A 15171-nucleotide genomic window follows, 5' to 3' on the forward strand; every position below is an offset into this window, starting at 1 on the left:
ACAGGAAGAAATCCTGTTAGTGTTAATTAAAATAAAATTTGAAGAATCTGCTATACTCAGGTGCAGTGCATATCATGAGGATAATTTATCCCACACATTTCAGGTTAATCCCCTGTCCCCTGAGGAGGAGCTGGGGCTCAGGTCTCTGGAGGTAAAAGTCAAAGGTGGTCTCTGTTTGCACTATTTTCTCCCCTTTCTCTCATGCTTTATTTTTCTCACTCTCATTATTCTTGATAGAAGTTTTTAGTAGAACTCAGCACCATCTTACCCCAGGAAGAAAACAAATTGTAGAAGATAAATGCATGATGAGTGGTGCAAAAAACAACAGCAGCAATCTTTTAGTTTTATTGTGGAAGCAAAGAATATTGTCCATAGAATTTAATCTTTGGCAATTCAAAACAAGGATTTCTAGCAAAATGAATAGACCAGTTTTCTTCCTCTGGGTCATGTCTGTTTTATTGTTAGCAAGTCTTTCAACTTAACCAGTTTCCCAGCCAGGCTTCTCCTTAATTAGCATCAGGAGTTTTCATTAGTTTTTCTATAAGTTGTTAGTGATTCTCATTAGCTTTGCTGTGGTCTTAAAATTTATCTTATTTACTGTCTTACTATATACGGTATAAGATTTTATGGTTAACTCTCAATGTAGATGAGCTAGGCTTCTGGTTATTACGTGTTTTACAATGTATATACATTTTACAGAATCTCTTGTATCTTAACATTTTCTTTATAGTTTATATATATATGTATATATATATATATTACTGGGATCCAATTTATCAGGCTTTATCATATTTTATACATATAAATAAGGAAAACTGAATATATATATACATATATATCACTCAGTTAATATAATAGTAGATCTTTCAAGAAGTAAAAAATATCATGGTTTCATGTTTCTACAAAATAAAAAAATTTAATGAAACATTGTAATTTCACTTTATAGCCAAACTCTACTATTTTTTATTTTATACTTTTTTGAGACATATGTTTAAAGTATTGTCCAAGAAGCAGGAAATAAAGTAATGTTTCTGCCTCCAAGTCACTGGACTGTGTGTGTAGTGAAGAAGAATTATGATGTCTAGGTATTTCACAGATTAGGCATATTTTTTTTTTCAAAGTGTGTTATTCTTTTTTTGTTCCCCACTCCAAAACAATGCAAGCCAAAAAGCCACTATCCATGCAATAGTATTCTTCTTAAAATTTGTGTTTAACCATTTGTATTATTGTTTTGTTATTCATTCCATGGTTATAAGGGCCTAAAATGTGCCAGGAATTAGGGACATATCAATGAACAATACAGAAAATGTTCATTATGTTCAGATGAAAAAGGAAATTTAATAGATGTAAAAAGTATAAAAGATAAGTAAATAACCAATTTCAAGTAATGATTAGTGCTATTCCTTCAACAATTATTTGAGTGCCTACTCTATGCTAGATGCTGATCTATAAAATAAAGCATATAGCGGGGTGGAGTGTGAAGGGCAAAGGAAGCTGCCTTATATTAGTAGCTGTTGGGGGAAGACCTCTCTGAGGAGATGACAGTTGAACTGAGACCTAAGGGACAAGTAGAATCAGAAGAGTTTCCTAACCTGGGTCCTGGGAGTCCATGGATAGAATTCAGGAGGTCTGTATACTTGGATGGGAAAAATGATTACATCTCTATTTTCACTAAACTCAGACTGAAATTTCACATTTTTTTCCCATTTGAATGTAGACAACAAACCTTGGTAGTATTAGCAGCACCTGTTACTTTGTGATCAGTATTTTCATACCACATCACAGTTTTTGCAGGTATTTTGAAATATCATCATTGCTTCGAAATTATGGTGCAGTCATATGCTTCATAATGACATTTCTGTCAACGATGGACCACATGTACAATGGTGGTCCCATAAGATTATAATTGAGCTGAAAAATTCCTCTCACCTCTGATGTCCTAGTGATGTCAGAGTTCTCCTAATGCAGTAGGACAGCACGTTACTCGTGTTTGCGGTAATGCTGGTGTAAATAAACCTACTGCACTTCCAGTTATATGAAGTGTAGCATATCCAATTATGTACAGTATATAATACTTGATAATACATGAGTATGTTACTAGTTTATGCATTCCTATACTTTTATTATAGTTTATGCATTTACTAGCACTCTTTCTACTTATAAGAAAAGTTTGCTGTAACACAGCATGCTATGTTAAGCCAGCGGCAGCCTCATTCATCTTACGTTTACTGTGTCTCTTGATTGTATCCTTTTCTCATGTGCTTGATTTAGTCTTATTTTGTTTTGTACAGTAACATGCTGTACAGGCTTGCAGCCTAGGAGGAATAGGCTGTACCATCTAGCCTAGGTGTGTAATAGGCTATTCCATCTAGGTTTGTGTAAGTGCACTTTATGATGTTCTCACAATGATGAAATCGCCTAATGATGCATTTCTCAGAATGCATCAAGTGTCCCAAACATATCCCCATCATTAAGTGTGCTTGTCTGTATTTTTTTACTACCCGTACTTTAATCTTCACTTCATAAAACCTAGAACAAGAAAGTTTTGTATTGGGGTGGCCGGTTAGCTCAGTTGGTTAGAGTGTGGTGCTGATGACACCAACGTTGCCAGTTCAATCCCTGCATGGGCCACTGTGAGCTGTGCCCTCCTTAAAAGTAATTAATTAATTAAATTAAAAATAAATAAATAAATGACAGTTTTGTATTGACTGTTGATTTTATTGTCACAGAACAATGAGATGGTGGAGCTGCAGAGAATACGGATGAAGGATGAAATACGAGAATATAAATTCCGAGAAGCCCGCCTCCTTCAGGACTATACGGAGCTGGAAGAAGAAAATATCACGTTGCAGAAACTTGTGTCTACGTTAAAGCAGAACCAGGTAAGGTTTAAGAAGTTTGTGGTTATACTCCAGATGGACCACATCTTCTGACCACTAAGGTTAAATCTTCTCTTCTCAGGAAAAAATATCAAAATTTGCCTTAATCTCTCTATAATATTTGTGTGCTGGAATTTCCCACCCCTCCTATTTCAGCTAAGATTTAGAAGGCAAACCTAGAAGTAGTATAATTTACAATAAAGCTTCATTGGCTGAGAAGAATTTTAGTTTATACTTCAGCCCTGCGTCAATTTATTTCAGAAATAGGTCAAATGTTTTGTAATCAACCTGACAACTTATGAAATGCTTGGATTTATAAGCTTGTTTTGTACTACAAGATTAAGGTCTCCTTGCAATCACTTCTCTCTCTCTCTCTCTGAGAATTGCTTTTATATCCTGCATGGAAAGCAATTATGAAATATAAATCAATAAGAGAAAAATTATAAGAAAAAGAAAATGCCTGATTTCTTTCTTCAGCTGTAACCTGACTAAAAGGATGTGTACATTTAAAGGGTTTTTTTGTTTTTGTTAGTGAGGCTTAGTTTAATTGCTTAATTTTTCTGATAGGTTTGCATTGTGGTTTGTTATAATTATTAGTTATAGCATTCTTGAATCTGTAATTTTAGATGAATTTTTGAATACAGTTCTACCAAGTAGTTAGCAAAGCTGATTTGGATGTTCGAGGTCTTTTCAAAGTGCTTCCTCAACCACAACCTCTATTCTGGTTTAAACGTTATTATAACCTCTCAACACACTATATTCATAGGGTAGGATACTTGGCCTCAGTAAACTTAGAGACCAGCCTATATGTATGCTTCTACTCCCTTCCCAAGTTGGTATCTCTATACAAACGTATCATTGGTTTTGATAGATATAAGGGTGAAGAGAGGAAAGGAAAAAATCCAGAAGAAAAAAGAAATCCAGGTATTGATACAATTGAAATCTGATTTCCAGTCACTGCCACTTGCCCTCATCTTTGACGCGTAAGGGGAACAAGTTGTCTTCTAAGGAGTGCAGGGGGTGGTTTCAGTCCATTAAAAGGTTTACCAGGGTATTGCCATGTGTTTTTACCTCATTCCCTCCCCGTTAAGCACTGATTCACTGTGTGCTCCGGGCTCTCAGTACCGTTTACATTCAACCTTTTGATTTGACTCATCATCAGTGAGCTCACAGTGTAGAAAATTAGAAAAATACTGTAAAAAAATGCTTCCCAGAAACTTCTTAAAATAAGAAGGATATTTTTCTGTGGTTTGCTGTTTTGGTTACTGATGAAGAATGTAGAGGACTTGAAGCAAATTTACTTGAAGTGCAATTATTTGAAGTGGTCATTCCTCCCAATTCCTGAAAATCCTCACTGCTCTCTGCACAAACAGGAGTGTAACCAGACAGCCTCGCTGTAGAGTCTCCCATCACTGCATGTGGTAGACCAATTTACTCAGGAGGTTAATGTAGGCCAGTATTAGGTATTCTTGACAGACTGCCAATGTACCCTGTTAGCATTCATTAACCCAAATGCTGTTTCTGTGGGAGTTTGTACCATCAGTCTGGCTGATGGTTGTTTACAGTTTACCCATGCCCTTCCCGCAGTAATTAAAACATGGGAAGCAAACGCCTAACTCAGAAATTTGAAAAAGAGCCAAACAAACAGGAAAATGTATACATCCCTTTAATTTTATTTTCTGGATGCAATATGGTAATTTTCCCTGTTAAGAGTCTAGTTAATTAATTTGAAATCATTTTCCACACAAAGGGCCATTCTGGCTTACTCCCTGACAAATGGGTGCACTGTAGTGTCACAAGTCTCACAATTAAGAAAATGCTGATTTGTTTGTTTTTTTACACCTACCGTTGGCCTTTATTTACAGGAGTTAGCATCCATCATAAATTCTTTTCTGATTAATGAAGTATTCAATATAATATTTTATGTACAAATACCATAGATTGTTTCAAACAGATGATGATGGCTGGCTTTCAACCTCAAAATTGGTCTGGATGTTGCTTTGTACTGAAGCTCCTTACGCAAAATATACTCCTCCAGTCTGGTTTGATGTTTCTCTAAACAGCAAAGCTACTAGCATAGTAAAATGCTTAGCTCAAAGAACTAGAAGATTCTTTCCTTCTAAAATTTCATTTCCCATTAGCCATTTATTGATTATTTTCTAAATAATTATTTAAATAGCACTTCCTACTTCTTTTATAGTTTCTGTGTATTGGTTTGTTTATTTTCCATCTCCCTCCACTATGATATAGCACCTAGAAGAGAGCCTGGCCCACAGAAGGCATTAAATAAATACTTGTGAATTAATGAATAAATTGTTTTTTTCTTTTAAGTTTCTCTTACATTTACTCTTCAACTTAGAGAGGAAACTAAAAATTAAGATTATTATAATTAATAAAACCAATTATTGGTTTTGAATTAATGAAACCAATGTGATCCTAAATATGAAATGTATTAGAATAGCGAAGAGTTGCCTGAAAACTTTAGCCACTTCCCTCTATGTACTGATTTGGTTCTGTGTCCAAAATAAAATCAGGTCCAACCTTATAAATGCATTTTACACCCTTATACTTTTTAAAACAAGAGTATCTGAAAGAAGTGTAGGAAGAAATAGCAGTCATAAGAGAGGTCAAGTCAACTGTCAGTTCCCCAAACAGACCACCAGAAAAATCCATTGATGAAGCACAGCTGTTTATTAGACCTCTTGCGTAAAATACCACCTTGACAGATCCTTAGTATTGTCTCAAAATGGGAGATATAAGAAAGGGTGTTCATAGGATTTTGGGATCTGGACTGGGTTTTGCCTGGTGGGAAATGGGTTTGGATAGACTGAGTTTATGACATAATAGTTCTGAGTTGGGAAGTACAACAAAGTGAGGGTCTTGACATGAGTCTTGGGGAAACAGTTTTAGTTGGTTTCATCTTCCAGGAGCAAGTATTTCCTGTAAGCAGCTACCTTTTTCATGCCTGGCCCCAGTATTAATAAACACAGGGACAGGAAAATTTGCCTGGTCCCAGATATAGGGCAGGAAATTATATTAGTTTTAAATTTTAGAGATGTGATGATGGGAGAAGGGGAGAAATAATAAATTCTATGTCCCTAATATCTCATATATTGAACTAACGCTCTCAAATATTTAAGCATTTAGAAACCCTTGTTAAAATAAATAATTCAATTATACTTCTGTTATGAAAAACATTTCCTCCAAGGATGCATTTCTAGATCAGGTAATAATATCATAAAAGCACTAAGGAACATATTTAGTTCTGTTTGTTTTTGTTTAACTAGTATTTCAAGGGTATCTTTCTGTGAGTTCATGTACTTTTTTAAGGACAAAAGGCATGGCCAGTGGCTCACAGAACTTATAGTTCCAGTAGGAAAGGCAGGTAATAAACTCATAGCCATCCATGTAATTGCATATTAAAATTATGTGCTAGGTTTTGCAATACAGGGCCAGATTAAAATCTTTAGAGTTCCAGTGCTCGCTTCGGCAGCACATATACTAAAATCTTTAGCGTTCCTAACTCTGAAAAAATTATGGAATCTATTCCCAACCCTCATGCAGTTAAAAATAAAAAGAGCTACTAAACTATGAAGTTGCTATAAGGAATCCCAACAAAGTACTAATTTTTCTCATGGTGACTAGTTTGATGCTATTTTTAAAATATTAAGTACCAATTTTTAAGTGTCTTCATATTCTGTTTCCTGGTGCATCCAGTTTTCTGGGTCTCTAATCATATGATATAGCCTTACAATGATGGCACCAGAAAGGGATGAGCTGTTTGCCTAAGTGGGTCAATGGAGACTTCGGAGTTAGGATTACATTCTTGACTTGGGTCTTGAAGGATGAATGAGAGTTTTCCAGATGTCAGCCTTTGCCTAAGCAGAGAAACACAAAACATCTGGGTAAATACTAGGAGCTTGGACCAGTGAGTGGAGTCAGTAGAGCTGCCAAGATAGAAAGAAATTAGGTCTTATAGGAAGTCTACCACCAATTAAATAAGAACCACTGAATTAAAAAACAAAAAACATAAAACCTACAATACAAACTAAATCAATGACTTCAAGTCTAGCCCAGGAGTCAGCAAACTTTTTCTTTAAGGGCCAGAGAATAAATATGTTAGGTTTTGCAGGCCATATAGTCTCTCTTCCAAGTACCCCACTCTGTTGTAGTGTGAAAAGCAGCCATAGGTAACATGTAAACCAAAGAGTGTGATTGTGTTCCACTAAAACTTTATTTACAAAAAGTAGGTCATGAGCTGAATTTCATCCAGAAGACACAGTAATATTTGACAACCCCTAGTCTAAGCCATCAGTTTAACAAGGATTAAAGAATAAAAGGTCTACAATGCAAACTAAATTAATGTCTACCAATGTAAGCTATCTCACAATCCGGAGGCAGTCAGGGGATTGTTTGAAATACTAGGAAAGATTGGTAACCAGATGTGTTGAGTTGTCCAGGGAAAGAAAATGAGAAGGTGAGAAGGACTTTATAGTATATTAGCAGGCCTGGAAGAAACCATGACGTAACACTCTGTTATCCCAAGCGATTTCCATAATTTGACTCTTTTGAATGATTCTATCATGGACCTGTGAATTTCTATTAACACTGTATAGAAACGAGTGCTCCTTGTCCATCAGTATCCATTCTTCCCTTCTCCCACGTATTACCTAATTTTTAACTATGCACTAGGCTATCCAGAGTAAAGAACATATTCTTCACCTCCCTTGCAACAAAGTGTCCTAGGACTAGTATTGGCCAGTGGGATATGAGGAGAAGTGATATGGGCAACCTTTGAGACATGTCCTTAAAGGGAGAGGCTGTGCCCCTTACTTTGTCCCACTGCTTAGAATATGATCAAGATGGCAAGCCACCTTAGACCCTGTGGACCAGAATAGGAGGAAGCGCAATAAGATAGAAGGCGCCTGGTTTCTGAGACATCATGGAGCAGAGATATCTATTAGTCTGACTGTCTATCTCCATACTGTTACATGAGAGAGAAACAAGCTTCTGTCTCAACTAAGTTACTCTTATTGAGGTCTCTGTTACATCAGCTAAACCTATATCGAAAACTGTTATCCTAACGTGCGCCAGACAAGCCATTGCATTGAACTTATGTGAAGAAGGTTGTGGGGGGAGGATAGAAATATATGAAAATGATAATGGTGCATGATCCCAATCTTTTAGTTTTTAAAATATAAGTTTAATATAAACACAAATAAATTTAAAACTAAATACAGTTTATATTAGTATTTAATATGACTTAACATATTACATATATATATATATATATATATACACACACACACACACACACACACATACATGCACACTTTTTTTTTTATATTTTAAGTGTGTTTTTCCAGGACCCATCAGCTCCAAGTCAAGTAGTTGTTTTAAAAGTAGTTGTTTTAATCTAGTTGTGGAGGGCACAGCTCACAGAGGCCCATGTGGGGATTGAACTGGCAACCTTGTTGTTAAGAGCACTGCGAACTAACCAACTGAGCTAATCAGCCGTCCCCATCATATTACTTTTTATAGTTTATTTTTTCATTCACAACAGTTTATTTAGCAAATGCTTCTTGCAGAGCAGACTTCTGTTGAAAAAATTAGAATGAAGAAGCATAGTGAAGCACTCTGAGAGGCACCTACATGCATACAAAGTATTTCCTCTTTCTAAGGAGATTACAGTGTAGCTGTGGCGATAAAATATTTATTGAAAAGTGCCATATGATAAGTGCCATGCCCCAAAGAAGGCATGTTGGTTTAGAGTAGAGATCTCTTTCCCCCTTGGGCTTTCATGGCCAAGAGGGTATTTGAACAGGCTCTTATTTGACATAATTCAAATGAATACTACATTGATAACAATATTTATCTATCTATATATTTGTTATTGAATGGTTGGTACAGTTATTCCAGATTCTACCCTTAAGCACATAAAATTTTTCTTTATTTCCTCATCTTACTCTTAAACATATTTTATTGAGATTACATTCTTATTGTGATCTTTAAGTAATTTGTCTCTGGGTATAAAAATGTCCTCATTATTAATAATTAAATAAAACAAAGTAATAGTGATGATAACAGCTTTTCTTGCTTGTGAATAGGCTCATAAACGATTATAAAACAAAACAAAACAAAAATCCCTGCTTTATTAGGCCAACAGTGCCCCCTTTTGACCATTGGAATCCATAAAAGAAATTCTAAGACATCTTTTTCATCTCTAAGAAGTGAATTCATATATATATATATATATATATATATATATATATATATATATATATATCTTCTAAAGAAACCATCCTGTGTTACCTTAAGGGTGTATATACTATGTTCTTTTTAGACTAATTTTGTAGACTATTGTTTTGATTTCTTTTTAATGATTAGTTCCATAGAGTGTCTAATGGCAGTTTTATAAGACCCAAATTTTAGTTTTATGAATCTTCTCTATCCTGTCTGATTCAGGTTGAATACGAAGGCTTAAAGCATGAGATTAAGCGATTTGAGGAGGAGACGGTGCTGCTGAACAGCCAGCTGGAAGATGCCATCCGGTTGAAAGAGATTGCTGAGCACCAACTGGAAGAAGCCCTTGAGACCTTGAAAAATGAAAGGGAGCAAAAGAATAACTTGCGGAAGGAGCTCTCTCAGTACATCACGCTCAATGATAACCATATCAGCATCTCGGTAGATGGACTCAAGTTTGCTGAGGAAGGGAGTGAACCAAACAATGATGACAAAATGAATGGACATATCCATGGACCTCTTGTGAAACTGAATGGAGACTATCGGACTCCCACTTTAAGGAAAGGAGAGTCTCTACACCCTGTTTCTGACTTATTCAGTGAGCTGAACATTTCAGAAATACAGAAATTGAAGCAGCAACTTATGCAGGTAAGAATTTTGTTTAGGGATATTAGAGTGAATTTCTTAACAGGTTGTAGGCAGCATGTTGTGGGATTTCTTATTCTCACATTTTAGCTCCATATTATTTTTTAAAATACTGCTGCTTCAACCAGCAACTTTAGTGCAATATTTTAGAAGGACACAATGGAAGAGGTGTTGAAGATAAATCTCTCATTTGCGTTGCTTTAAGAAATTTATGTTGTAGCGCTACAAATTAGATTGCACTCAGGTATGAAGGGAGAAAAGGCAGAAAGCATCTCGATGCATGTATGACTAACAAAAGAATTCAAAGACGTTATACACAAGTGAAATGACAGAAAATGAACTTTTCCATCACACACAAAAAAACTATATAGCTTCAAGAACAATGGTTAAACTTCACACAATAAGCTTTTAAAGACACAAAGGACTTTCTATGGGCGAACTATTAGTTTGGTGCAAAAGTAATTGCAGTTTTTGCAATTATTTTTCACCTTTTAAACCGCAATTATTATTATTATTTTTTTTAATTTATTTTTAATTTATTGAGGTGACAATTGTTAGTATAATTACATAGATTTCAGGTGTGCAATTCTGTATCACATCATCCATAAGTCACACTGTGTGTTCACCACCCAGAGTCAGCTCCCCTTCCATCACCATACATTTGATCCCCCTCACCCTCATCCCCCCCCAACCCCCTTACGCTCTGGTAACCACCAAATTACGTTCCCCAGATTAATTTTCAAACCCCGTGGCCATCCTGTGGTCACCGACTGCCCTCCAATCCCCTCACCCTCCCCCCCACCCCCCACCCCTCCCGCCCATCTAGCAACCCTCAGTTTTTCCTCATTGTCTCCCAAACTGTTTCTGATTAGTTCATTCACTTATTCTTTTCTTTAGAATCCGCAAATAAGTGAGATCATATGGTACTTATCTTTCTCTGTCTGACTTATTTCACTTAACATAATGTTCTCTAGATCAATCCATGTTGTAAACCGCAATTATTTTTGCATCAACCTAATAGCAAGGCTACCATATGATGAAAAATACAGCACAGGTATAAATCTGAAACAAGGAGTTCTTATTCAAACATAAGCCAGGCCTGACTACATTTTTAGCATCTTCCAATCAAATGTCTTGTGAAAAGTCCTAGGTTTAAGTTGATCTCATTGTACAACTTGCCTCCTGACATACCTTAATCCAGTGCTAATCTTGTTTGAGGAACAGCATCACCGCTGTCCTCATCACCTGGGGGCTTCTCAGAACTGCAAATTGTTGGGCTCCACACAAATCTATTGAACCAGGAATCTGGTTCAACAACTTGTTCAGTGATAAAGTTTGAGGCTTATCTCTCCAAAGTTCTTGGCTTATCGCAGATAATTAGAGGCTGTTCAGACTCTGGCAGTCATTTATTTTTACAGCAAGCAGCACTTATTTCTACCTCTACAGAAATGATGACTAAAACCTGAGATTAGCAGAAATACATAAAAGACTAGAGAGCCAATGAAGTTAATTTATTATAAGGTTTATTTTTAATACTACATCAAGAGTCAACATCTCTTGCACTTTACCTGCGCATGGTTTTTTGGCGTCTAAAAGAGAATTTGGTTTTCACAATATTTAATTTGAATCATCGTAAGAGGGCCTGGCTACCAGGAGAAAATGAATTTCATATAGACTTTTACCTAACTAAGTTCTGCATACCGCATTTCCCCAAAAATAAGACCTAGTCGAACCGTCAGCTCTAATGTGTCTTTTGGAGCAAAAATTAATATAAGACCCGGTATTATATTATGTTATATTATATTATATTATACTATATCAGGTCTTATATTATACTGAAATAAGACCAGGTCTTATATTAATTTTTTCTCCAAAAGACACATTAGAGCTGACGGTCCGGCTAGGTCTTATTTTCAGGGAAACATGGTAATCTGGTTCCGAAAAGTTACTGAACTAAAGGAGTTCCTTTTCCTGAGTGCATCCAAGCCAAATGAGACACCAACAGGAGTTTGCAGCAAAGAAAGGTTTCTTGAGGGAATTGGCACCAAGCCAGGAGACACAGGTGAGCTGGTGCTCTGAGACCTGGTTCCTTGATGGCCTGTGGGGAATAGATGATATAGGGAAAAAATCATTAGTCATGGTAGCAAATGGGATCATGGGCTCTGCTTCGTTGGAATTAGGGGAGGAGGTAGTTGATCATTGCATCAGGGACCTGATGTCAGCCATGGAGTTGTCCTGTCTGGTGTGGTGAGGATATATATGGTCGCTGGGGTCGTTCCGCTTTCACAGTTCCAGGGCTAAAATATAGCTGAGGTCAAAATATAATCTTTAGCTGGACAGAAATTTTGCTCTAGTTTGGGGTCTGCTTATTGTATCTTTGTCATGGTCGACAGACCTGCAACATTATACGTACTTAAGATTGAATTTGACATGACCAGAGCCTACTGTCCTAAGGGTTTAATCGTTAAGGGATTAGATGTGCAGTATGTATAAAGGTGGAAGGATCTGGTTGAAAGAAAGCAACTAAATCATAGCTTTGTTAGACTGAACAATGTTAGCTTGAATTAAGGGAAAAGTCATACTTAAAAAATGAAGTTCTTATGTGGTTAGAAAACGAAAAAAAATCTGTTTCTGCCTTCGGTTTCAGGAATGTTTGGTGAGTTGCTTCACTTCTGAATGGCATTCATAAAGGGGAAGGTAATAAATTAGCCCCATTACAAGTCTCTGCAAGGCCTTTGTTGGCATTAGGGTAAAAAAAACCAGATGTCCTTCCTCAGGATATCATACTGCCATCTGCTGGGAAATGATAATAATAAATATAAAAATCTACGACAACTAAAATTGAAGTAGTGCTCCCTAGTGTTGTACGGTATACAATCTGCAGATAATTCTGTTGTAACCATGGTGATGATATAGGATCCTAGTGTCTGGTGTGTTCCCAGGATTCGTGGTCTCACGTACCTGAAGAATGAGAATGCAGACCAGAGAGGCAAGGGTTAAGCAGTACAGTTTTATTGTAAAGCGCAAGAGAAAAAGTTCTCAGGAGAGAGGGGGGATCTGAAAATAAAATACCCGCCACCCACCCACCTACCCAACAGGGCTATGCTAGGAACGATAATGTCTCTGAGTCATAGCTGATTGGTCTCCTGCACTTGGGTGGTTTGGGCGGTTAACTTTGGTGGGCTCTGTAAGCTGATTGGCTCCCCTCCACCCCTTACACCTGAGCTGAGAGTGTTGGCGGGCTCTGCAGCTTGAATGGCTTTGTGAGCTATTAGAGTTATTTCCTCGGGCTGTGTTACGGTCTCCGCCTTAATCCCCTCCACCGTGGCCATGTCCCTGACTGCCTGTGGTTTTTCTATCTCAGTGAGCATCCCACGCCTCCTTTGTAGAGTTGTGAAGAATGAATGAGATGGTAAATATGAAGCCATGCATAGGTCACAAAATTTTATGTTACTATTATCAGTGGAACCTACCATCAGTTTTTGAGGTGTCAAGAAGGTTGCCGCTTTCACTTTATAAAAAAACAGTCAATACATCAAGCTTAGGAAAAGGCAAGGGATGATAAGTCTATGTCTAAATTAGGGGGTGCTTTTTTCACAGAGCAAATCAAAGTGAATATTTTACTAAACTATATTTCTTCCTAGTGTATAGAATAAATTACAGAAATGTTTTCAATTTAGCCAATTATGCTAACTTTCACATAACACAAATGTAAATAAATTAAGATATACCAGGGGTGCCAAAAAAATGTATACACATGACTTATATTCATCTTTTGTTATCGGTACATATTGAGTATTTCAATTTCAATATAGTTTTTTCCTTTCTTAAAACGTATATACATTTTTTGGCACCCTCTGTATACATATATGCACATACATATGAAAAATACATATAAGAAAATACATTTTATTCATCTAAGAGTCCCTATAAACTTGAAAATAGACCTTGAGAGTGAACAACTCAATTAGTGTCATTCTTTATTCACTAAGAGAAATTTTTCAGGGTATTATTGGGTAAATTATTTTGGCTTTTTGGTGCCCTCAAGACTCAGTTATTGCCAATAGATTATAACTGACATTTTCCAGTGACAGTCAAGTACCTTAATCAGTTTTATTAGAATGAAAAAAGCAGATCCTGTTTGGAAAAACTAAATTACTTAACCTATTTAAAGGAGTCTATGCTTGTGCTAAAATTTTTGCTTTTGATAAATAGCCTCTGTTTAACTTCACATCACAGAGAGTCAAACCAAGCTGCAGAAAACTCTTTGGATTTTTTTTTCAGCAACACACTAGATACACAATGTCACATGTAATGTGAGAAAACAGTTTCTGTAAAGCCGAAATTGATGTTTTATTATATCCTCTAGATGTGGAAGAAATAATCATATTGTGTTTAGAGCCATTCTGTTAAAGGCAGTTTTAATTTTTCCAATAATGATAGTAAGTGGTCAATTTGCTAAATGAGCTGTAAGAGTTCAAAGCAGTTTGTGTTTCTTTCTTTCTCTCTTTATATATCTATAGATATAGGTATATAGAGAGATAGATATAGATATATAGATAGATAGATATAATTTGCTCAAAGTCAAAAACCTAGTGAGTGGACTTGCTGCACAGAGTCAAATAAATCAAATGTTATCTATGCTTAACAAAGACACAGAATATTTATGGGGTAAAATTAATTAAAACAAGATTGGTCTGCTCCTGGTTTTTAAAATTTAATGTGTCAAATACAATTTCCTAGTACAAAGTTGGTAACATAAGTAGTTAAAAAAATATATTACAGGCTTTATAGTTAAAGACTACCTTTATAGTTCTGTTGGCAAATACATTTCACAGAAGCCTTACTTTTCTACTATATATCAGTGAACCTAAAAGGAACATTTGTAATCACAGCAATCAGGGGAAGAATCTACATAGATTTTCTTAAGAACTTTCTGGAGATATAATTCATATACCATACAATCCACCTATTTAAAGGATATAATCCAATTTTTTAGTATATTCACAGAGTTGTGCAACCATCACCACAGCCAATTTTAGAACATTTTGATCACCCCAAAAAAGAAACAACATACCCATTAGCAGCCCCTCCCCATTTCCCTGGAACCCTCCACCTCACGTGACCACTAATTTACCTTTTTTTCTTGATAGATTTGCGTATTCTGGACCTGTTACATAAATGGAAGTATACAATGTGTGGTCTTTTATATGTGACTTTTTTCACTTAGCAGAGCATGTTTAAGGTTCATCCATGTTGTAAAATGTATAAGTACCTCATTACTTTCTATTGCCAAATAATATTTCATTGTATGGATATACCACATTTTATTTATTCATCTATCAGTGATGAAGATTTGAGGTGTTTTTTTTTTAACTTTTTGGCTATTATGAATAATGCTGCT

General features: G+C 36.0%; 1 protein-coding gene across 9 annotated transcripts in view; it reads left to right on the plus strand.

Annotated features, from left to right (window-relative positions):
* Nucleotides 1–15171, plus strand: part of BICD1 (BICD cargo adaptor 1) — a 177816-nt gene that overhangs the window by 121014 nt on the left and 41631 nt on the right. For all 9 annotated transcript variants that reach the window (XM_033117934.1, XM_033117929.1, XM_033117928.1 and 6 more), the window contains exons 3-4: nucleotides 2730–2882; nucleotides 9345–9770. In XM_033117934.1, the coding sequence (XP_032973825.1) occupies nucleotides 2730–2882; nucleotides 9345–9770 (579 nt within the window). The remainder of the gene's footprint in view (nucleotides 1–2729; nucleotides 2883–9344; nucleotides 9771–15171) is intronic.

The sequence above is a fragment of the Rhinolophus ferrumequinum genome, chromosome 10, assembly GCF_004115265.2.
Source record: "Rhinolophus ferrumequinum isolate MPI-CBG mRhiFer1 chromosome 10, mRhiFer1_v1.p, whole genome shotgun sequence".
NCBI lineage: Eukaryota > Metazoa > Chordata > Mammalia > Chiroptera > Rhinolophidae > Rhinolophus > Rhinolophus ferrumequinum.